Here is a 22,649-nt window from a genome sequence, read left to right as displayed (position 1 = left end):
TTTCAAATTTAACCGGATTAGTGTAGACGTAGCTTTAGTCCCCAGGTTCGTCTCGGGTGCTGGATAGTTGTCTGTGATAAGGGTAATGAATCCGAAAGTATTTGCACCTTTGAGGGTTTGATAACTTTCTTTGCCAATAAAGTTTCCTCCTCTGTTAATTTATTAGAACAACAGTTCATCTCTGAATGTGTCTTTCAACGACCTGAGCATTATAGAGGACATTGTAGGTAGGTTGGTGTCGTGTGGTGGATGGTGGTCTTCAAGTTCAGGAACAGACAACAGGTTCACATTTGGATTCCTGTCTGCTGTTCTGGCTCGATAGACAGCAGACTCAGTGAAATCACACACGCTGAATTAGGCTGGGTGATATGAGGAAAATCGAATATGATATTTTTTTGGCTATATCACAATACAATATATATATCGTGATATGTTTAAATAGCCTCCAAAAACAAATGTTATTTTTAACTATATAGTGCTTAAAATTGCACTGCTATACTCATTCAAAAGGATCATTCAATATTTTTTTCTTCTTTGAATACAAAAAATCTGAATGAATTGAAATGTTTTGTTTTAACCATTTTTTAACCATCAGTTGCACACAGAGGTTTTTCACAATGACAATACTGTGATAGTAAATCTAAAAATGACTGTAAAATATAAAAATAGTAATATAAAAAAATGTGGTGACCTCAAATTACAGAAACAAAAGTCTAGATAGTGACCATAGAAACGACTGACCAAGACCAGGTATCACAGCTGGTTTATTTAATGTTTTCTTTGGCGTGTGGGGGGACGTTGACATTCAGTGTAAAACATCCTTAATTTTGCAGTGGATGACTTTTCAATAAATAAATTTGTGGTGCTGCTATCTTTTGCAGCAATAATTTTAGGGCATGTTTTGCAAATTGATGCATTTTGTTCAACAATCTCCTTGTGAAATCCAAACGAAAGCGCGTCTTGTTCCCTTCCTCATCTGAAAATCCCGCTGTCGTCATATTTTTCCCTATCTGGTAGTATATAAACAAGCATGCTCAGTGCAGTGTGGGTAGCAAACTTTCTGGTTGGGAGGGGAGGACGAATGGTGCATTTGCAGCGTGTGGGAGAAAAAACCTCTGAATTACAGGCAGACAGCTTAATATTTCTATGTCAATTTATTCTCGATGTTTACGATAAAGCCATTTTAGCCATTGTACGTGAAAAAACTCGCGATACGCCGAGTATATTCGATACATCGCCCATCCCTTCTCTGAATGTCCTTGGAGCTGGCTGATTCTGGTTTCGTATGCCTGTTGAAAAGTCAGTAGGTAGGAGCTGTGTAATACTACTTTAGATTCTTGGAAGAAATACTACCTTTTTTTTAAAATATGCGCACTGTTGGACAAGGGATGATATTAGTTGTTCGTAAAAAAGGTAAAACACTGGCTGTATGAAACGACTCTAAATTCTAGCAATAAAATAGAACATAATCTAGAGTAATGGACTGATATTGAAAACCAGACCTTATTTAGCCTAAATGCTCAATAAAACCACACTGTATGTGATGACTTTCATTCCATGACTTGTCCGGTCAGCTTTTACTTCGGCCTTCGCTTTTGCCATATGTCATCCAGCCGGTTCTTTTTTGACTCTTGTTATTTTAGCCTATTTGCATTATCTGGACTCAGCATGGTGTCATGTGACGTGTTGACACTCCATTTCCACATACCTCCATACACCTTGCCTCCATTGCCTTTCAAACAGCCTGGTTGCCTCTGGTCCAGATATAGTGCTGTTTTGAAGTGTTGGCATCATGTCAGCATTAACAAACTATTCCCACCAACTGACTGCTGAAGGAACATCCTCGGTCTAGCTGAAGTCGTATGATGGGTAGCTTTTCCCATGCTTTTTCCCTTTTCATTAGGCAGTGGCCTGTCTGCACTGGTGGTTTGCTCTGCGTCAGAAAATGATACGTTTTTAACCGTGTCTGCCTTGTGTCTACCGAAGTTAAAATGGAAATATAAACCAAATTTAAAACTATTTGGTTGATGTCAGTTCAGAATTAACAGTAAAGTAAACTAAAAGCATCTGGCCAATTTTAAGAATGTGTTTATTAATGTTAAAAGGAAAAAAGAAACCTCTCAGATGTACATCAGAGTTACCTTTGTAAGCATTTCTGAGCACTGGCTTTAACCAGCAAGAGCAATTGTTAATTTAGGTGCAATTTGTCATTAAACTCACATCTTCCTATTTTCATAGACTAAGAAAAAGATAGTTACCAATGCCTAGTCTCTGCCAGTGCGACACAAAGTGCAATATTTAAGTTAGGTAATGTATTTTACTTTTTTAAACCTAAAAAGACTCTGAAGGGGTTAGTGAAAATATGTATAAAAAATTATTTATTTATTTTTTTTACCTTTTGTTGTTCAGCTGATATCCGTCTACTTATGTTCACTACAGGCTGACTCATTTATCAGTATGTAAGTGAGGTTAACCAACATTCATTCCAGCTTCTATCACAAATACCACAGCCTTACTGAGAATAATAATGATGATACTCATTTTAATTGTAAGGATCACAGAGTGTTTCACAGTTTGGATATAAACAAGACATTTGAGAGTTTTCAGCATACAGTTCATGTAAACAAATATTCATGTTTTTATACAAGTAATTAAAGTAAAATGTGAGTCTTAGCAACATATATAAAGTTAGTAGGGGTAATCCTAGATGCAGGCTAGTGCAGTTCAGTGATGTGACATAATAACCACTGCAAAAAATATGCAAGACTAAATTTAAAAGACTCAACATCAAATAAATACATTTAAAATGGTCTTTAAGGAGAATAAGGGGATCAGATTTTAAAACCTAGTGTCATCGCTATTCACCAATCACAGGGTAGAACAGGTTTTTCTGATGACGGTTTAACTTTTTATCAGGTTATTTTTATTTAGTTTTTTATGTTTCTGAGTTTGTAAACAATAGCCGTTGGATGGAAGAGGACATCTCGGCTTGGATATCCTCCAGCTAAACTGGGGGACCTAAAATATTGGCCTCCAGGGGTTAAGTCAGCAGACTAGCAGATGGATTCCCAGATTGCCCAAAAGGACCTAGAGAACTACTTGGTCCAAAAGCGCTTTTTGTTTTTTGTGTTTACATCGCAGCCTGAAGCCCCATGAAGATCAGACTAATCAGTCAGCTGCTCAGACTTGTCTGGCACATCTGAACTGAGCTTTTGGAGAAACTCTTCCAGCTTCAACACATTAGGATGTGAAATATTAAAGTTCTGATGGTGCTTATAGGTTCTTTGTTGTTGGAAATTAGAAAAGTGTGATTGAGAATTAATGGGAGTTGGATGCTGTGGAGGAGCTATGAGGCAAACGAGGAGATGAGGAAGGCCAAACAAGAGGGTTATTGATGTGAAAGAAGACATGCAGGTGGTTGGCGAGACAAAGGAAGAAGCAGAGGAAAGGAAGTGGTAGAATGACAGGAAGACCAAAAAAGATTAGTTTTAAGATTACTCTTGCCTCATCATGGTCTTCGTGGTATCCATTCATTTATAGTTTTCTTCTGCTGTTATTTTCTTCCTGTACCTCCCCCACCTTCTCTCATTACCCAGCTAATACTTTAACACAGTCTCCTAACAGTTTGTGAAATACTTTTGACTTCTATTGATTTGTGTGGTCTAATATGTACTGATTTATGTCCATGGTTGTTGAATCTCGGCTATTACAGTTTGTGTTGCTTTCAGAATAGGACTAAGCATTTGACCACTGAAACAGTACCAAAACAAAGGTTTCACCAAAGTGTTTTTTCAACCTCTCTAGACGTTCTAAAAAAGAAAAGTTGCCATTATAAACACTGTGCATTTTATATCCTTATATCAAATAAAAATATCAAACGTTTGACCTCTTGCTCTTATCTTACTGAGGTGACTGTTAGCCACTTACGCAGTAACCGATTTTAAAATGCTGACATTGTGATAGCCTGCACATGTTAAGTTCACCATGCAGCAACTGAGTCAGAATTTTCACATGACGGTTTGACAACCTTTAATGTAAAGTTGTTTACATGAAAAAAATAAGAGGTGTTGATAATACTGGTCTGTGTATGAGAGGTCACTGTGTGGCTTTAGTAACCAAATTAGTTGTCAGTCAAGTGTAGTGTTAAAAATAGACGCATGCCTTTAACTTCTTTATTGCAGTGTCGTGACTATCACAACTGTTCAACCTATGGTTTTTGACCAGGGAGACACTGTTGCTGTTTGTCTTTAGTGTTCATGTTTCTGTTGTTCATGTTTCTTCCCCTGAAGGGAGGGACTGTGCAATAGGTTCCATTTGTCTGTCTGTGTGTCTGTTAGCAGTCTAGCATCCAGTTTTCAAGATATCATTTTCAAATTTTGTGTGACAGTAGATATCAATAACAGCTCGAGCTGATTTTATTTTGGTGTGCCTCAGGTCAAGGCCTGGGTAAAAACTTTATTTTACCCTCAATTTTTTTATGGATTGTCTTCAAACTTCACAACAGTATACTAGGCGTTGGGGAACATGAGTACCTAGTACCTAGGCTAAGTATTTGACCCAGGTCAAAGTTTACCTTGGAAAAAAAATTAAAGAAACCATATCGAGTAATATATCATATGAAAGGGGATAGTAAGAGCTGTACAACACCCTTTTAATAGAGTTAAGCTCTGTGAGTGCTCATGTTGTTACTTCCTGTTTTATATTGAAGGGTCAATTTTTCCCAGGTGTCTCATGGGCTTCCTTCCCACTTTTGCTGTTTTCCCTCCTTTCTACTTGCCTTCACCTGGTAGTTTCACCTGTTTGTTGCTCAGTTGTATTGTATTCTACACACTGAGGTTGACCTCCCCTTTGTCAGATTGTCTGTGTCTTTCTTCCTCATGCTCCTCTTTGTGGATATTTGTTGGACTTTTACTCACTTGACTTTCAGTATTTTGGGATTTTCTTGGCTTGGCCTTTTTGGATGGTGTTCTGTTGTTTACCTACCTGTGCTTCCTGTGCTTTGTTCCTCTCTCCAGCAAATCCTTACTATATTTTTTCGGACCATAAGGCGCACCGGATTATAAAGCGCATTAAGTGTAACTAAACAGTATGATAAGTCAAACTTGACTCAACTCATTCTTCTTGCTTCCTCCACTTCCGTACCATTGATTCATTAATGTTGAATTCTCTTGCAGCTGCTTTATTCCCATGTTGTTGCAGTATATTAATGACTAATATTGTGGATGGATTATCTCAGTTGTTCTCCTGACTGAAGTTTGGTCCGTTTATAGCATCCTGCCTTGGGATTGCATTTGTTCCTAACCATCAGGAACCCTCATGTTAACTTTTATCAAGTGGGAAAAAGTTAGTTTTTGTCCTCCAGCTTCACTGTTTATATTATGCTAACATAGCTGTGTCGCTATATCCCACGTCATTATACGTCATTATTGCACATCATTTTATCCCAGCTAGCCCAACTTCAGTAACCCTACAAATGTCACTGCTGTTTAGTTTTCTGTCTTCATTTATGCTGAAAGTGGTAGCAGAGCTGAATATCTTAATTCTTTCAGAAATCTCTCAGTCAGAACATGCTATATCATTTTTAGGTGGAAACTAGCGAGCTAACTTCCTGCTAACTTCTAACTCTGTTAAATTTAATAAATTCTGTTTTCACGGATGCCTGGATGTTAAACTTAATTGTTACACCTGGTAAAGCAGCAACGCTGATCATTTTATTAAAGATGAAAGAATTTAGACAGTTTTAACTCTGTGACGCTGCAGTGTTCGTTTGACTTTGGGACCTGAAGCAGACGGAGTTTTTGGACCCAGATTACTCCGCGAAGCTCCTGACTACCTGATCCAACAATCCATCAAGCGGTGCGGCTTCATAGCTTAGCAAAGTGGTACTAAAACATTTTTTGACAGATTTTTGAGCGCCGTGTACCACATAAAATCGATTGGAGGTCAGTAAGCACAACCAGAAGTCATATATAAGGCGCACCGGATTATCAGGCGCACTGTGGATTTTTAAGAAAATTAAAGGATTTTAAGTGTGCCTTATTGTGTGGAAAATACGGTATATATAGTTTACATCCGTCTCCTCATAAGTTAACACATGAATGTATAGACTTTGTGAACTATAAGTTTGGCTGTGCTGCAGATAATGAATCAGATAAGCTTTTACATAAATGTGATTGAAATCTGAATGTCTAATGCACCCAAACACAACACACAGATACTTTAATATTTTATTTATATATAAATCTGTTTTTATAACATGCAGGTTTTATTTTATAGCCAGCAAAGACAAAGTAGTTGGTGTTACACAGATTTATCTAGTTCCAGCAATTAACATTCAGAAACAGAGCAATTGCACCCATCTGTACACATCTGTCAGGTTAAAGCAGAAGAGAAGGAGAATATGAAAAAGAGGAAGTGCTCGTGAATGCAGCCAATTTAAGACAAGAATTTTCTATTACAGATTTCAATGTCTCAAAACCACCTCAGAGCTTTTGTTTTCATGCATTCAGAAGCAATGTTTATTCATTTTATGAACTGAAGTTTTTAAATGACTGATTTAAAGTTTAAGAAAACACAGGCATTCTGTTGGGTCTGACATTTTCAGTCTCAATGTGACATTTAACTGGAAATGTGAAGTAAACACCGGTCCGAGTCGTCTTCAGCCCTCATGCTGCTGAAATAATCATTTAACACATAAATATTAATGAGAAATTCTGATTAGTCTTTTAATCAGAAGAGAGCTATCTATCCTCTGCTGTCAGTTCCACCAGTGACTCTGATTTTGGTCTCTTCTGGTTTCTGTCAGAGTTTATTTAGTAAGGTTAATCTTGTTCCAGCTGTCAGACTTATGATGAGAAACAGCCTCTGCTCCCCGTTAGAAAAACAGGAAATTCAACATCGTTTTGCACCAAATAAAGATGGTCGGTCAAAGCAAGATAAAAACCATCACAGTTTCATATAACTTTAAAAACTAATTTGGTGTACTGAGGGAATTAAAAACTGATTAATCTGCACTGAAAATGTGTGCTGCAGCTGATCCAAAGCTTTCTTAGATAAAGTAGTTGTATTCAGCTGAGCAAAGGACACAAACTACATCGAAACTTGTTAAGTTCAAGAAGCATCAGGGGGAAATGCACCGCTCATGCTTATCTAATCTAACATTAGATGTGTATCTCTTTTTGTTACAAAGCTGCTGCAGTGGGTAAAAAACACCACAGTGACCTACAGTAACTTAAAGACGAACCATAGCGTGAGTTGAAGACTTCCTGTTGGTGCGTTCAGGGGTAGTCAGTCACTGTAACTCAGCACTTCCTGCAATTGCTTCACAATCCTGTCTTTAAGTGATGACGTGATGAGTCCTGCTTCCGGGCCCAAACCACTCTGTGTTTAATAAGGCTGTTGTGTTTTTAACAGGTTTTAATGCTTTGCATTTTGTTCTATTTAATCTACAAGCCCCTAAAAACATTCAGTGATCACTGTCGGCCTCTCTTGGTTTCTATTATCCTTATTATTTTAAAGCTCAGTTTTTAACACACCTCAGTTTTGTGTAAGATGTATCTACAGCCCAGCCCATACAGCAGTGTGTTAATGACTAACCTCGTATTGTGGATGGATTATCTCAGTTGTTCTTCTGACTGAAGTTTGGTCCGTTTATAGCATCCTGCCATGCGATTACAATAACAAATTTCCCACGTGTGGGACTAATACAGGTTATCTTAATTGCATTTGTCCCTGACCATCAGGAACCCTCACGTTAACTTTAATCGAGTGAAAAAGTTAGTTTTTGTCCTCCAGCTTCACTGTTTATATTATGCTAAGATAGCTGTGTTGCTAGTGATCACGTAGCACGCCATTTTATCCCAGCTAGTCCAACTTCAGTAACCCTATAAACATCACTGCTGTTTAGTTTTCTGTCTTCATTTGTGTCAGAAGTGATAGCAGAGCTGTACGTCTTAATTTGTTTCAGAAATCCCTCAGTCACAACATGCTGTATTGTATTTAGATGGAAACTAGCGAGCTTACTCCCTGCAAACTTCTAACTCTGTTAAATTTTATAAAAAAAATTTCATGGATGCCTGGATGTTAAACTTAATTGTTACACCTGGTAGAGCAGCCACACTGATCATTTTATTACAGGTGGACATATTTAGACACTTTTTCGACTCTCAGTGATGCCGCAGTGTTCGTTTGACTTTGGGACCTGCAGCGTAGTTTGGGACCAGGCACGGCTAATGACGTCCGACTTAAAGACCGGATAAGAGCACCAGGCTGCTTGAGCTGATAAACTCACTATGAGGTCCACACACAAAGGCAGGGAGTTTTACCATCCATCACCAAAAAAAAAGGTCTGTACCCCGTTTAGCTCCACTGTTAACGTGGGCTTTATTTCTGGAAAGGTCCGAAATCTGATATTGATCCAATCAATCACATGCATGGTTTATAGTGTAATATCCCAACATTCACTACATACAGTTGCAGGAAAAAGTTTGTAAATCCTTTGGAATTTGCTTTATTCTGCATAAATACAGAATAAGTCTTAAAAGTAATAAAAATATTATAATGTATAATGTTGGGTGCCCACTTTTTCCTTTTCAGTGATTGATGGAAGTAGCCACCATGACATGTGTCACTGATGTTGGACTTTATATTAACATTTAGGCGATCGCATGCTTGCTTTTGTAATCTACAAACACCAGTCAGATTTAGCAAACAGACAAAGGATTATGGAGAGGGAGTCACAGCGTCTCACCAGCTTTAGCTTTAGCAAATAGAAGACCAAATCACCAATAGCCAAATAAAGGCATTAGAGAGCATTTGTAGCTGTCTGCGAGATAAGTGCTGCACAGGGACGTCTACAAAGTGCTACACAATCAGAACTAGGAGTAAAGGGTCAGGCAAGGTACTATATAAGTAAGATTTCACAAACCGTACATAAAAGATGGACGTAGTCACCTTGTTACCCATTGGTTTCAGGTTCTTCATTTAAAGGCATTAAATGAAGCGTTAGCATTTTGGCAGTTATAGTGTGGCAGCTATAGTGTGTGTATAGCAAGTAGTGACAATATTTGGATTAGCGGGTGCTGCTGGTAAAGATATCCACTGAAGCCAAAGCTTTTTAACATTAGAGTCTATGAAGATTGTCTCACTTTTAGAATCAGCCTCAATTGGCCATTAGAGGAAGTGGAGGTTTTGGCACTTCATTTTTAGCCTCGGTGATTGCTGCTTGGTTTCCTCGCTACAGGCCTTCTCACAACATTTATGTTGGACATTGTTAAACCATTATCTTTAGTCTTCATTGAACATTATTAGGTGGAATGACTTGTGAGTTTTAGGGTGTCGTGTTGTATCTTGACCCATTTTCTTTTAAGGAACAGTCTGTGGACAGATGCCCTGACATACATAATTTGCTGGAATTAATCAGAATTCATTCCTAAATCAATCACCACAACCTGTCCTCCATGGATGTGGCAAACACATAACACTTCTTATTTAACTACTTTTTGCTCAGCCAAAATTGCAACAGCTTATTAATGGTCCAGGGTCAGGTCTTGTTAACCATTTATGCAAAGAACGTAATACAGTGAGAATCACTGACACTTGACTACTTCAAGAAGGTCCTGCTTTAGATTTTATGAAGTCTGTCAGAGCTTTGTATTGGCGGTTAGAAAAATGGCACGTAATTTGCCTTCATGCAGCTTTTACATGGTTCAAACTCAAATATCAGGTCTGAAGGATCTTTGGAGTTAAATGTTCTGCAAACATTTGATGGGAGTGAAGTAGGGCTGCCACGATTAGTTGACTAGTCACGATTACGTCGACTATTAAAATTGTCAACGACTAATTTAATAGTCGATGCGTCGTTTGAAGCTTTGTAAGATTTCGAAAGACGCAGGAATAAATAGTAGGATTTAAGAGTGTAATAACGGACTGAAACAGAAGAACAGCACTGCATGTCCAGGGATGCCAGCTGCCGTTAAACGCCAAAGAAGAAGAAGTAGTGTCCGGGTTTCATAGCTGTGTCCAAATTTAGCGGCCGCATCCTTCGGAGGCTGCATTTGTAGGTCAATTACGTTACAGGGACGTGGCACGCCTGTCCAAATTCGAAAACTCCCCCAAACGCGGCCAAAAAATGCATTCTTCATTTCCCCTAGATTTGAAGGATGGGTCGGGTGTATCCATCGTGGCCCAACCTATCCCAAAATTCATAGCGCGGCCCAGTCAATTCCAGTTTCCAACAATGGCGGCAGCTACTTAGTTTATCAAGACATCACATATTTGCAAAAGTGCTCCAATGTTTTCGGAGACGTCTGTTACCCACCAGCTCGATAGCTAACCAGGGTTCAAGGCTCACTAGAGCTGGTGAGAACAGCGAACTGACAGATGCATTCTGGTGCAATAAGCTGTACGTTTTACGTCCAATGGATGCATTATCTGATTAGTCGACTAATTGCAAAAATAATCGGTGACTAGTCGACTATCAAAATAATCGTTTGTGGCAGCCCTAGAGTGAAGCTAAAGGAAGCCTAACGTGTTCTTACTGATTCAGTCAAACACTGATCTGAAAGTGTTCTATGTGGATGAACTTATATTTATGAAGTTATTTGGATTCTTGCAGTTAACAGGTTGTGGTCATAATGTCAACAGTATGATTTTCTCTCTTTTTTGTGCAGGGAGGAGGGGCAAGAAGGTGATGAAGGACCTATTGAACCCCAGCCTCCAAGGAAGGAAAAAGACAGGTCCAAGACCAAGAAACCCCGCAGGGAACGTCGTCATGCTGAGCGGGGGACGGAGACCATGGCCTCAGCTTCAACCTCAACAGCACAGCAGCCACAGACAGGGTTGGAGCAACAGACCCAGGTAAAGACTGCATTAGAAGTTAGTAGAAACAGTGGAATCATGGAGGGACAAATTTCATCACCTGCTGAACATCATGACACATTTTGCTCAGGATGAAGGACAAGTTTTTGCTCACCTTTTCCTTTACAGATGTCAGAGCCAGTGGCCGGTCCCTCAGAGCCAGGGTCAGAGTCTGCAGGTGGTAGCGAGTCTGCCGGATCTTCCAGGCAGCGGCGCTCCATCATTCGGGACCGAGGGCCGCTGTATGATGACCCATCTCTGCCCGAAGGCTGGACCCGCAAACTGAAACAGAGAAAGTCTGGACGCTCTGCTGGGAAGTTTGATGTCTACCTAATCAAGTAAGCCATGCCCTGAGCCACCCTGACAGTGTGCTCGTTTTCCAGGATGTAGAGGAGTAAAACCCCCAAATGAACATTTGTGATGCTTTTTTTTTGCTTTTTTTTTTTTTTTTTTTTTTGCTGTTTAGCTCGGAGGGGAAAGCGTTTCGTTCCAAGGTGGAGCTTATTGCCTACTTCCAAAAGGTTGGTGACACAACAACCGACCCTAATGATTTTGACTTTACTGTTACTGGGCGTGGGAGCCCCTCCCGCCGTGAGAAACGCCCACCCAAGAAACCAAAGGTGGTGAAACCATCGGGGCGTGGTCGTGGGAGGCCCAAAGGTACTAAATGATGTGATTCTAGAAGTTATACTGGAAAGCTGTTCCTGAGTATTTCTATTTGAGTATTTATTTTTTCTGTAATTGTGTATCTATTTGTGTTTTTGTAGGCAGTGGGAAGATGAGGCAGGCTACAGAAGGAGTGGCAATGAAACGTGTGGTTGAGAAAACTCCGGGCAAACTGCTGGTCAAGATGCCCTTCGGCAAAGCAGAGACCTCCACTGGCACCACGACCACCACCTCAAAGGTATGGTTGCTCTGTCGTTTAGTCGTTCGTACATTTTCGAGAAGCACAGTGTTGAGATTGTCGCAGTAAGCTGAATAACTCAAACATGCATTTCCTAAGCAACTTTCCTCATTTCTTCTGTCCAGGAAAGCTAACAGAAATATGCTTCAAGGAGAAAATATGCATCTCTCCAAAACTGATGTTCACACGTATAAACATAATCATTTAAAGATATTTTGATTAAAATGATCACACCTCTACACCATAATGTCATCCAATGAATCACCACTTTGTTGAGGTTGATTAACTTGTGTTTTTCAGTAACCTTCAAAGCAGCTCTTGAGAGTCAAACTGGTCCCCCTTTGACCTACAGGTGTAATGTAAAGAGCATCCTATATCAGGCAAGACAGGAAAGACTGAAGACCCAACTCCCAACCAGTAACATTGGGTCATACTGTCCTGCCATTCTGGCTCACTACCTTCAAGGATAGTTGAGGCGTCCTGTAATTTTTACCCCTCAGCTGTGAAAGGCTGATGGGTACTGCCTAGGGCTGCCACAAACGATTATTTTGATAGTCGACTAGTCACCGATTATTTTTGCGATTAGTTGACTAATCAGATCATCATCCATTGGACGTAAAACGTACAGCTTATTGCACCAGCAGCATCTGCTCTTATATAACTATCATTAGCTTACAGCTTTAAGTCTTTAAGGTATGTGCTAACTAAAAATAAATACAAGATGATAGTTTATTAAATTTTAATGAAATTTGCAGATTGTTTCAGTGGAGTTTAATAAATTCCGCCGTCTGCTCCTTGCTATCTAAAATATAACGGGACACCAGAGTATATTCTCCAGCATCTCACACTTCTGATAATCAGTTGTCTGCTTGACGTTTATTCAGCTGTGTAAAAACTATAACTTTAATCTCAGCCAAACCAATTTACTCAGGAACAAATAAAATACTGAAAAAAGCCAAACAATAACATTTTTAAGTTATCTAAGTGACTTATATATGTTTAACCTGAGTAGCGAAAGATGGCGGTGGGTTTGAAAACGATTTGCCGGAAGTCCGGTGTTCTGACGGGCTCTAGTGAGCTTTGCCCCCGGCTAGCTATCAAGCTGGTGGGTAACAGACGCCTCCGAAAACGTCGGAGCGCTTTTGAAAATATGTGGTATCTTGATAAACTGAGCAGATATTTGAGGTTTACACAGCTACATTCTCGCATGAAAATATGTTAAACGTTTATTTTGTGACCCAGAAAGAATAATAAGAGTAATATTAAAACTAACTAGCTGCCGCCATTGTTGGAAACTGAGCTGGGCCGCGCTATGAATTCTGGGACAGAGCTACTTCTTCTTCTGGGTTTAACGGCAGCTGGCATCCTTGTACATGCAGTGCTGCCATCTCCTGTTTCAGTCCGTTATTACACTCTTAAATCCTGCCACTTATTCCTGCGTCTTTTGTGATCTTACAAAGCTTTAAACGACGCGTCGACGATTTTGATAGTCGACGTAATCGTGACTAGTCGACTAATCGTGGCAGCCCTAGTACTGCCGTCATTTTGCCGGGTGGGTGGGCAGCATGGACACCAAAGTTTGTGAGTGTGATAACTCGAGAACAAGGCAACATAGGATTTTGAAATTGATACCATAGCTGCCTGTACATTGGACAAGTTCAAATCTCAGTGATCTTGACTTCAAGGTCAAGGTCAATTTTCTTAAAATCTTGTGAGTTCAATAATTCAAGACGGAAATAATCTAGGATTTTCAAATTGAGACCATAGGTGTATCTACTTGGAATCTGAGGGGTAGTGCTGGTGGCAGCTTGTATTTTTTTCTTCTTTTTGTGCGTGACAGCAAATAAAGGCAACCCAAGGTTTTACCTTGATCAACTTTAGCCTGCAAATAACTATTTAGAGATAGTTAAATCATGTTACAGGAAATGAAAGATTGTAAATCCTCATTTGTAGCAAAGTTAGAGACATGGCTAAGGATCCTGTGTGTGTCTCCAGTTCCATCTTTACAAAGACCTTCTGAATATCCCAGTGAAAAGAATGGGAAGGGAATTCATGGAAGACTTTGTTTACCTTCGTAGAGTTGTGTCCTGAAGATGGGCAAAACAGCTAACATACACTGAAATAAGGTCTTAAGCAATTGATCAACACAAGAGATCCACAAATCATCTGGAAGGTAGAAAAGACTTTCATTAGGAGTTTAAAATAAAACACTTATCTTGACTGGCAGTAGTCCTGCCAAGAATGTCTTGAGAGTGGATACTGAGGACTTGGCTGTGCACTAGTGTTTATGATTTTCATGGTTCGAAACTTAAGGCTCTACCTGGAGAAGATCCTCACAAACAGAGGTAAATGATGAGTAAAAGTAGATAGACTGTAGTATGTGGTTGCAGTAAGTATGGTTAGTATTTTCATCCATCTATTATCTGCTTCTTATTTGGACCTGGATCTTGGTGGAAGCAGTCTAAACAGATATGCCTAGATCTCTCTCTCCTCAGCCAGCTCTTCAAGGGGGACACCAAGGTGTTCCAAAGCTAGCTGAGTGACATGATCTCTCCAGCATGTTTATTGCCTACCCTGGAGTCCCTACTATTTGGATATTTCCAAAACAACTCACCTAGGAGACATCCAGGAAGCAGTCTAGTCAGTGCTTTAAAATCTTAAATATGATTTTATAATTCCAGCAACAATGCTAATGCAGGTTTTTCCTGTTGATCTGGCAATTCCCCTGCAGGTGGTGTCTCCTGCCTTGGTGACCAAGTCCCGCCCTGGCAGAAAGAGGAAATCAGAACAAGAACTTCCGCCTCCACCACAGACTGCCCCCAAGAAACGGGGCAGGAAACCAGCGTCAGCCTCCACAGCAGCATCAGTCGCCACAGCATCCACCTCCGCTGCATCAGCCTCTGGTAGCTCAACAGCAGGAAGTTACGCTGCAGCTGCCATCTTGGCTGCTGAGGCCAAACGGAGAGCAGCTAAGGAGTCTTCCACCAAACCTGTTGTCCAGGAAACAGCTCTGCCAATCAAAAAACGTAAAACGAGAGAGACAGTGGAGGAAAGGGAGAGTGTGCAGACTCCAATGGCTACAACAACAGAGACTGGAAAGTCAACAGCGGCCGAGGAGGAGAGCAGTACAATGGCAGGAGGTCCAAGCTCAGAGCCTGAGCCCGCCCCCTCTGAGCAGAGCCAGTCACAATCACAGAAGCAGCCTTCTGCTTCAGATGACAGCCAACCACATGGACACAAGACACATAAAGGGCGGAAGCACAAGGACAAATCAGGAGAGGCAACAGGTGATGGTGTAACCAAAGGGGAAGAAGTAGGTGAAGATGTAAGCGATAAGGGAGGAGAGGGGGGATTGGGTGGAAGGGGTAGCAGTAGCAGCAGTAGCACTAGTCCGTCAAAAAGCCACAAAAGGAAGGAGCGAACACCTCACAAGCACCACCATCACCACCACCACCATCATCAGCATCGCCACCAACAATCCACTGTCTCAACATTGGATGAACCTTCTCCTCCTCCTCCACCCTCTGGACACCCAGCACCTTCTAGCCAGTCCAAGCCTGACATTGAGCCTCAGACTGTGCCTCAGCTCACCTCCCAACAGTCGCAGCACACCCAGCAAGCTCTTCCCAGACCGCAGTCCAAGTCTGCACCACAGTCCCTGCCCGAACCTCGACATCCTACCCTGCAACCACGCTACCAGCCCCAGTTTCCCCATGAGTCCCAAGCCCAGAGTCGTTACCCAGCACCCCAGTCCTCTCCTACCCGACACGGCCTGACACAACCACGGCCCCAACAGCCCCCATCCCAAACCCACAGTCAGCCTCAGGCTGCCAACCAGAAAGTTCCCTCACAACCTGTTCATTCCTCAACCCAACACCGAACCCAGCTTCAGAGTCAGCATACGCAACCTCAGTCACATCCTCCTCAGTGCCCCTCCATCCTGCACATCCATCCGCACCAAACAAGGCATCCACATCCACAAACTACATCCCCCACAGCACCCCAACCTCAAACCCAGTCAAGGCACCCATCTCAACTCCAAACCCAGCTCAAACAACAATCTCAGCCCCAGCCCCGACAGTCACTTCAGCCTCAAATTCAATCCCAGGCCAGGACCCCAACTCAAGCTCAGAGTCAGTCCCAATCCAGGCCTCCAGCCCAACCTCAGTCTCAGTTGCAGCCCAGAACCTCGGGCCAAACGCAGCCTCAAACCCAATCCAGAACCCCAGTCCAGTTGCAACCCCTATCCAGGACTCCAGCCCAATCACAATCAGCACCCCAATCCAGGACCCCATCCCAAATGCCGTCGACACTCCACGCTAGGACCCCAACCCAAACTCATCCTCAACCTCAGTCCAGAAACCAAGGTCAAATGCAGCCTCAATCCCAGTCCAGGACCCTAGCCCAAATGCAGCCTCAATCCCAGCCCAGACCTCAAACCCAAATGCAGCCACAAGCCCAGTCTAGAACTTCAGCCCAACCTCAACCTCACCTGCAACCCAGACACCAAGTGCAACCACAGACAAGGCCCCCATCACAACATCAACTCCAGACTCAATACAGACCACAATCCAGTCAATCTCTCTCCCAGCCTAGGCCGCCCCAGTCCCAACCCCAGTCCCAAGCACAACCACACTTTCAGCGGATCCAACCACAGCTGCGCTCCCAGCCACACTCTCAGCTTACCAGGCCAAACGTGCAGCACCTCTCATCCAGCCGACCATCTTCCAGCCTAACCAGGACCAACCTCGTCCCTGCTCAGCAAAACCAGAGCGAACAGCCACAAGACCTGAGCACCACAAGGCCTGGCAGAGGGAGCCTGATCCCGAGCCGAGACGTCAGCGTGGAAGGGGTTAGGACAGAGGGGAGAGGGGAGCCAGCCATGCCATCTGAAAGCAGAGAGGTTTTAGGAGGAGACAGAGGATCAAACAGCACCTCGAGGCCTCCCAGCTCCATGCCTCCTGGACCTCCTGGAGTATCTGGGGCTGGTCACGTGCCTGGGGCAGATGGTAGGGCTAGGCTCCGGGCAGAGCCAGAGGCAGCAGGTGAGGGTAGGGAGCTCAGAGACATCGTCCCGCAATCTGCTGTTCCCTGTCCCAGCCGAGAAGAAACCGTAGAGTCACGGACTGCTGTCAGCGAAAGAGTCAGCTGATTGGTTGGACTGATGAACCTGCCGTCTACCAATAGCCTGACGGACTGAATCAGCACCAGGCAGAAGAGGAGTATGACTGGGATGTCCTTGTAATGGTTTTTACACCGTTTACAGATAGAAGGAAAGCGTCACACAGAGCTGGAAGGACTGTCGCAGCTTGTTCTCTGTTTGATTCTGTCTGGAGACTCTGTAAAGTTCTGGATTAGAGAACCAACCTGGCGCTGAGGGACACCTCGAGTGGAAAATGGATAGTATCTTTTTTTCTAGGAAAAACAAATGAAAAGGAAAAACCGATAAAAAGTGTGTGTGTATATATAATCAAAAGGCAGCTGTTGTGTCCCGCTAGTCTCCGTGGGGAGGGGGGGGGGGGAGTAGTTTGGAACTAAAAACCAACGCTTAACAACACATTACTCTGAACGAAACGTTGCTTCCGGAATATAACCTGTTTTTTTTATTTAGTATTTTGATAGTTTATTGTTTTGTCTCTGTTATACAGCTTTAAAGTCTGATATTATTGACTGACAGTCCCTTACTCATCGCTGTGCTGCTGACTGACAGTCCCTGACTTTTAACCTGCTCTTAACTCCTCCTGTTGACTGACTGTCCCTTACTGAAACTAGTCCTCGACTGAAAGCCTCAGAGATGATGTGAGGCGGCGGTTTGCACCTTAAACTGGTTTCTCGGAAATCTCATCATTTGTTTTCGTCCCCATTTTCCATTAAGCTAACAATAAACGGAGAGGGGGCACTAATGTTTTCCATCCATTTTCAGAATGCCTCCTACAAGTAGTGAATCTAATCTGTGAGTATTTATACCCAATTCGTGACTGTACTCGGCCATGATTTTGAGTCATTCTGAATACCGTCTAAAATGTCTGAACAGTGTGAGGAGTTCTTGATTCCTCTTAGCAGAGTCAGTTGCTTGGCGAAAAAAAAAAGCCTCCTCATTGGTTTTTCCAAGTATGTCCAACAGAGCAAGTTGTTCTTCCAGGATGAATCTGTTTTCCGTAGTCTTTTGTTTCCAAAGGAAGCACTTTTAATGTCAAACCAAACCCACTTTCACAGTAGCTTTATTTTAGTTTTTAGTCTTAATGAAAGAGTGGGAAATTACTTATTTTTATTGTGTCTTCGTGTTGAATATCTGGAACAGTTTGCACTCCTCCAGTTTGTACAATCAACCGCCTGCATGTCGCTCGGAGACCCTGCAGGCCTTCAACCAGAGCGCACCTACGCAGAGGTCAACCCTGCCAGGTTTTACTGTCGTCTAAAACCTGGACTGAGGTCTGGTTCAGTTTCACGTGGGTGTAGTTGTGCCGAAGATGGGCAGAGCTGTTCATTGAGCTGAAATCTTAGCTGTAAGTCTGCAAATTCATTTCTGAGAGTGATTCAGAGGGCGCTTAGGGGGACTTGAACCTAGTGAAGTTAGGTCCAGGATGACCTCTGGTCGTTTGATCTGCAAAACAGAAGCAAAGAGAAAAAATGTGGTACAAATAAGAGCCACATTTATTTAACTTATATTTCCAGAGGTACTCTATATTTATTCCTTTATTTCTTTTCCTAACACTCTTGTGCTGCCAGTCTTGTTATCAGTAGACGGCTATGTTTCCAAATGCTGGGCGCATGTCACATCAGAGCTACTCTACTTAACGGTTTCTAACTTACAGAAATGTTGGAAAAACTGGGAAACTCAGCTTTACCAAAAGCTCAGATAGATCTGACTAAGCCCTAATAAGGAGATGTGATAGCAAAATCAAACACTAGGCAGCCTGCTGATAAAAGTGTTGAACAAATATATATTTCTAACTCTCCAACAGTAGTAAAACAACCTCATTCTGAGTTATCAATGTCCCTGAAAAGCAGCTACTCTATGTTTTTATCAAACAGCTGCTGGGCTGTCTGAGCTTCTCTGGAGAAATTTAACCTTTGAGTTCTGCTGCTGTTTATTAAGTCTGCAGTAAGGATCATACTCAGACATCTGATGATATGAACACTCACAATCCATAAACATGAACAAGGTTTAGGCTCAGATAAACTTCTTTCAAGGAAGTAAAATATTGCTTCAGACTGCTGGTTTTCTGCAAAGATAAGACAGATTAGTCCGCTGACATGGCAGCAGCTGTGAAAAAAGTCATGACAAGGTTACATCCCTGCTGCGTTCACATCTCAGTTTCAGTTCAGTTCCGTTTTATTTATGTAGCAACACTTAAGGCACTTTATATTGTAAGGCAGATGTTACGAAGAGAACCTCAACGATTTGATGATCCCTTCAAATGAGCAGCTGTGGAAGAAGAAAAACTAAATTTTAATATGAAGAGACCTCCAGCAGAAACCAGGCTCAGGGAGGGACAGCTGTGATTGGTTGGGGGTCAAGGTGAAAGAGAAGAACAGCTTTATCAAAAAGTTTTCAACCTTTTCCATCACTGTGCAGGATGAAGCCTGCATTACTGGCGCGCACACAGATTCTGGCAGCAAAAAATACATTATTTCCTCTGTTTATGACGTTGCTTGAACACTACTCTGATGCCCCCATTGAACCAGGCATCAGTGTTGTTTAAACAAACCGTTACCGACAGTTTCACCTTAAAGAAAGCGTGCTGATTTTTACATGCGGGACAGATAACTGTCAGATGACTAAGACTGATTGGTTGCATTCCCTCAGGGGTTGGCCAACCACAAATGTTAAGCAATCTGAGCCTCACTCCAGAGTTTCTTAACTTTCAGAAAGTACTACACCATGAGCAGAGACCTTTTAAGTTCTCTGGAACCTAATTTAGACCCTGGAGTCTTTTTGAAGGATCCTAGCAGTATAGAAAAAAGTCAAATTTTCCATCCTTACTTTCTACTGTCACAACTGAACCAGGCGCCTCGTTTTCCAAGCACAGACTGCATAAAAGAAGGACGGTGCTGCCCAGTCTGAAAAGTGGAACCATTATGAAAGTGCCTTAAATCTGTGTTCTTACTAATGGCCAGAACTCCAAGTCCTAATGTTTAGAGGCCAGTGAGAAGGTGACCCTACTTCTCACTTCATTGATGTCCTCAGTAAGCACTTTCCTGATGAGGTTATGCTCTCAGTTGCAACTTTGAAGTTTTCCTCAACATACCATGATTTTGTAAATTGGTTTCCCTCTCATATAAATAAATAGTATGAAGGGAATGCTTTAGCTCGTGGCTACCGTATCATTGACCAGCCACGAGTCTACCACCCACCTTCCTGGACCTTCTGCCATGGTTCAGGGTTGGTGAATTGATCCCAGGCCTCGTATCCCTGGGAAAAACACTGTAATCCAGAGTTGGTTTTGATGGCAGGCAAGCACCTTGTAGATGAGTATGTGAATGTGTGAATGACAAGCAGATTGTAAGCCGTTTTCTAGACCTGCTAAGGTTGAAAGGCGCCAAATAAGTGCACATAAGCTTCTTCCGAATCTGGACTCTTCTGGCACCACAATGCCAAACCCAAGGCTTCGCAGACCGGCACTGACTATGATCTCTTCTTTTGTACAGTCTGTGTTTACTGGAGGCATTCAAAACATCAGACTTGGGTAAAACGCGTGATCTGATCGGGACCTGACTATTGATTGAGCATTAGCAGCTGAGGAGCAGCACAAACGCTTCCATTTTTCTCTTAACTCTGAAGTTTTAGTCTCCTCCTCGCCTTAAAACATAACCAAATGATCAAGGTTAATAATGAGCATGCTTGGATCCATTCGGAGACCTTTGGGTATTGGACATGTTGATATAAAAACACAGATGTAAAATTCCAACTCATTAAAAAGAACAAAGCAATCTGAATGCAAAAGTTAAAAAAGGCCAGGGGGACTAGGAAGAAGTTCATTTTTAAGTGTGCAGCTCTGAATTGTGACATGAAAATATAATAGGAAAAGTACAGCAGCAAAATAAGCAACAAAAACTTTAAAATCAGGACATAAAAGGAGACAAAATTATGTTAAAAAAACAACAGTAATAAGAGAGGCTTGAATGAAAAGAAAAATATAGAACTGCATTTTTTTTTTTTTGGGCAGGTTGTTGCCTTCACTGCGTTTCAGTAAGTTTAGCTGCTAACTTTTGCTCACCTATGTTTGCTTGTCTTTTTTTTTAGCCCTGGAGGTTGCCGCTTGTTTGAAGCCTCCGTACTCTTTGTTTAAAGGTACTTGAAGAAAATTACTGTTTAGTTAATTTTTGAATGTTTCCAAAGTCTTTTATACTTGGATGAAGAGATACCAACTGAAGTAAAGAACAGGTGGTATTTTTGAGTAATGTCACAAGATTGTGCAGCAATGTAGCCTTTTTTTTTCTGTAAGTACGCAAGTTATATATATATATATATATATATATAGAAACATATTTGCTTCACACAGGTGGCCTAGAAAAGGGCAAAGCTTCCTTAAAAAAAAGGAGCGGCTAAAAAGAATTGAATGTTAAAACGCATAAATAAGCTACTTCTTCATTCACAGCAGTCATCTCTGCCTGTTTTACCTTCCTGACACAACCCCAAAGGGATTTGTGTCTCTTCCTCGAATCACACCAAGGATCTTTTGCTTAGAAGATCAATGTTTAAACAAATATACTATGGTTGTGAAAGCATCTCACCTGTAAGACGCTGCCTACCTGGTGATGAAAGGTTTCATAAAATTTTTAAATGGTAACTCCAAAAAGAACAGTTAACCCTATTTTGGAATTCATCAGGTTATATTTAAAAATTCAATATAAATTTTACTAGACTAGAAGAAGTTAAACAGAAAAGCATCTTAGAGCACACTCACTGTCAAAACACTGCCCCCTGGTGGTGCAAGCCTGAGTTAAATTATGCAAAGGGTAACTACAAAAAGTACCTTTAAAATGGAATCGAGGTGTTAACCCATTAACAGGATGGTGTGCGTCGTTATTGGTTCTAAAAATAAATTTATTCATGAAAATATAAATAAAACAAGCTGAAGGGTACAGAAAACAAACTTATGTGAACTAAAAGAGTAATTAAAACCGTGAGAATTATAAAGTATCTTCCTTTTTTTAGATCATCCTGAAACATCCTGTCAGGAAGCCCAATTTCTCTCATAACCCTTTCTCTTTGGGAATCTGAATGTCTTCGTCCTGGACAAAATAAACGTGCCTCGCTCTGTAAAGTCCTCGCGCTGTGACGAAGCCTCTGCGTAGGTGGCGCCACCCAGTCTGCCCAGAGCAGCGAACCCGTTTCCTTCACGCTGCTGCAGAAATCAAACGTCCCGCTGTAATTGGACTCACTCCACAGGACTCGACCCGGCACAAACTACAGTAACCAGCCACCATATTGCATGTTCCAGAGTTTAGTGCCTATAATATTGTGCGTCTTGCCAGAAGCCACCATGTCAGCCAAGCCATGTTGTGTTTCTAGATTAGTAGTGATGTGTGTGGTGACTTCATAGTTGCTAATATTGAGGATGAATATTCTGCTTTTATTCTGGTTGGAATTCAGTGGAAACTCCAATACACTGTCGCTGTAGACAAACTAGTTTTTACCTGTTTTCTTATTTTTCTTTCTAACTAAAAGCGTTTGTTGTCCCCTGATCTGTGTCGTCTCTTTGACTGCCTGAGCTTCTCTTTTTCACACAAACACCTCAGAGGACGAGGAGCCAATGGCTGAAACATCCTCATCTTCACAGTGGCTCTTGCAGGAGTGTCGATTATCCTATCACTCCAAAGAGCACATACAGGACATATCACATGTTAAACCTGAGAAATCTGGTAACAGCTTATTTTGAAT

The 22,649-nt window shown here is 41.7% G+C and overlaps 1 protein-coding gene across 1 annotated transcript in view; it reads left to right on the top strand.

Annotated features, from left to right (window-relative positions):
* Positions 1-22,453, top strand: part of mecp2 (methyl CpG binding protein 2) — a 27,832-nt gene extending 5,379 nt beyond the window's left edge. The window contains exons 2-6 of the mRNA XM_026153661.1: positions 10,671-10,857; positions 10,987-11,195; positions 11,324-11,517; positions 11,625-11,761; positions 14,493-22,453. Of these exons, the coding sequence (XP_026009446.1) occupies positions 10,671-10,857; positions 10,987-11,195; positions 11,324-11,517; positions 11,625-11,761; positions 14,493-16,913 (3,148 nt within the window). The 3' untranslated portion in view covers positions 16,914-22,453. The remainder of the gene's footprint in view (positions 1-10,670; positions 10,858-10,986; positions 11,196-11,323; positions 11,518-11,624; positions 11,762-14,492) is intronic.
* Positions 22,454-22,649: the final 196 nt, after the last annotated feature.

This window comes from Astatotilapia calliptera, chromosome 20 (genome assembly GCF_900246225.1).
Source record: "Astatotilapia calliptera chromosome 20, fAstCal1.2, whole genome shotgun sequence".
NCBI lineage: Eukaryota > Metazoa > Chordata > Actinopteri > Cichliformes > Cichlidae > Astatotilapia > Astatotilapia calliptera.
This window is presented reverse-complemented; position numbering and strand designations above follow the sequence as displayed.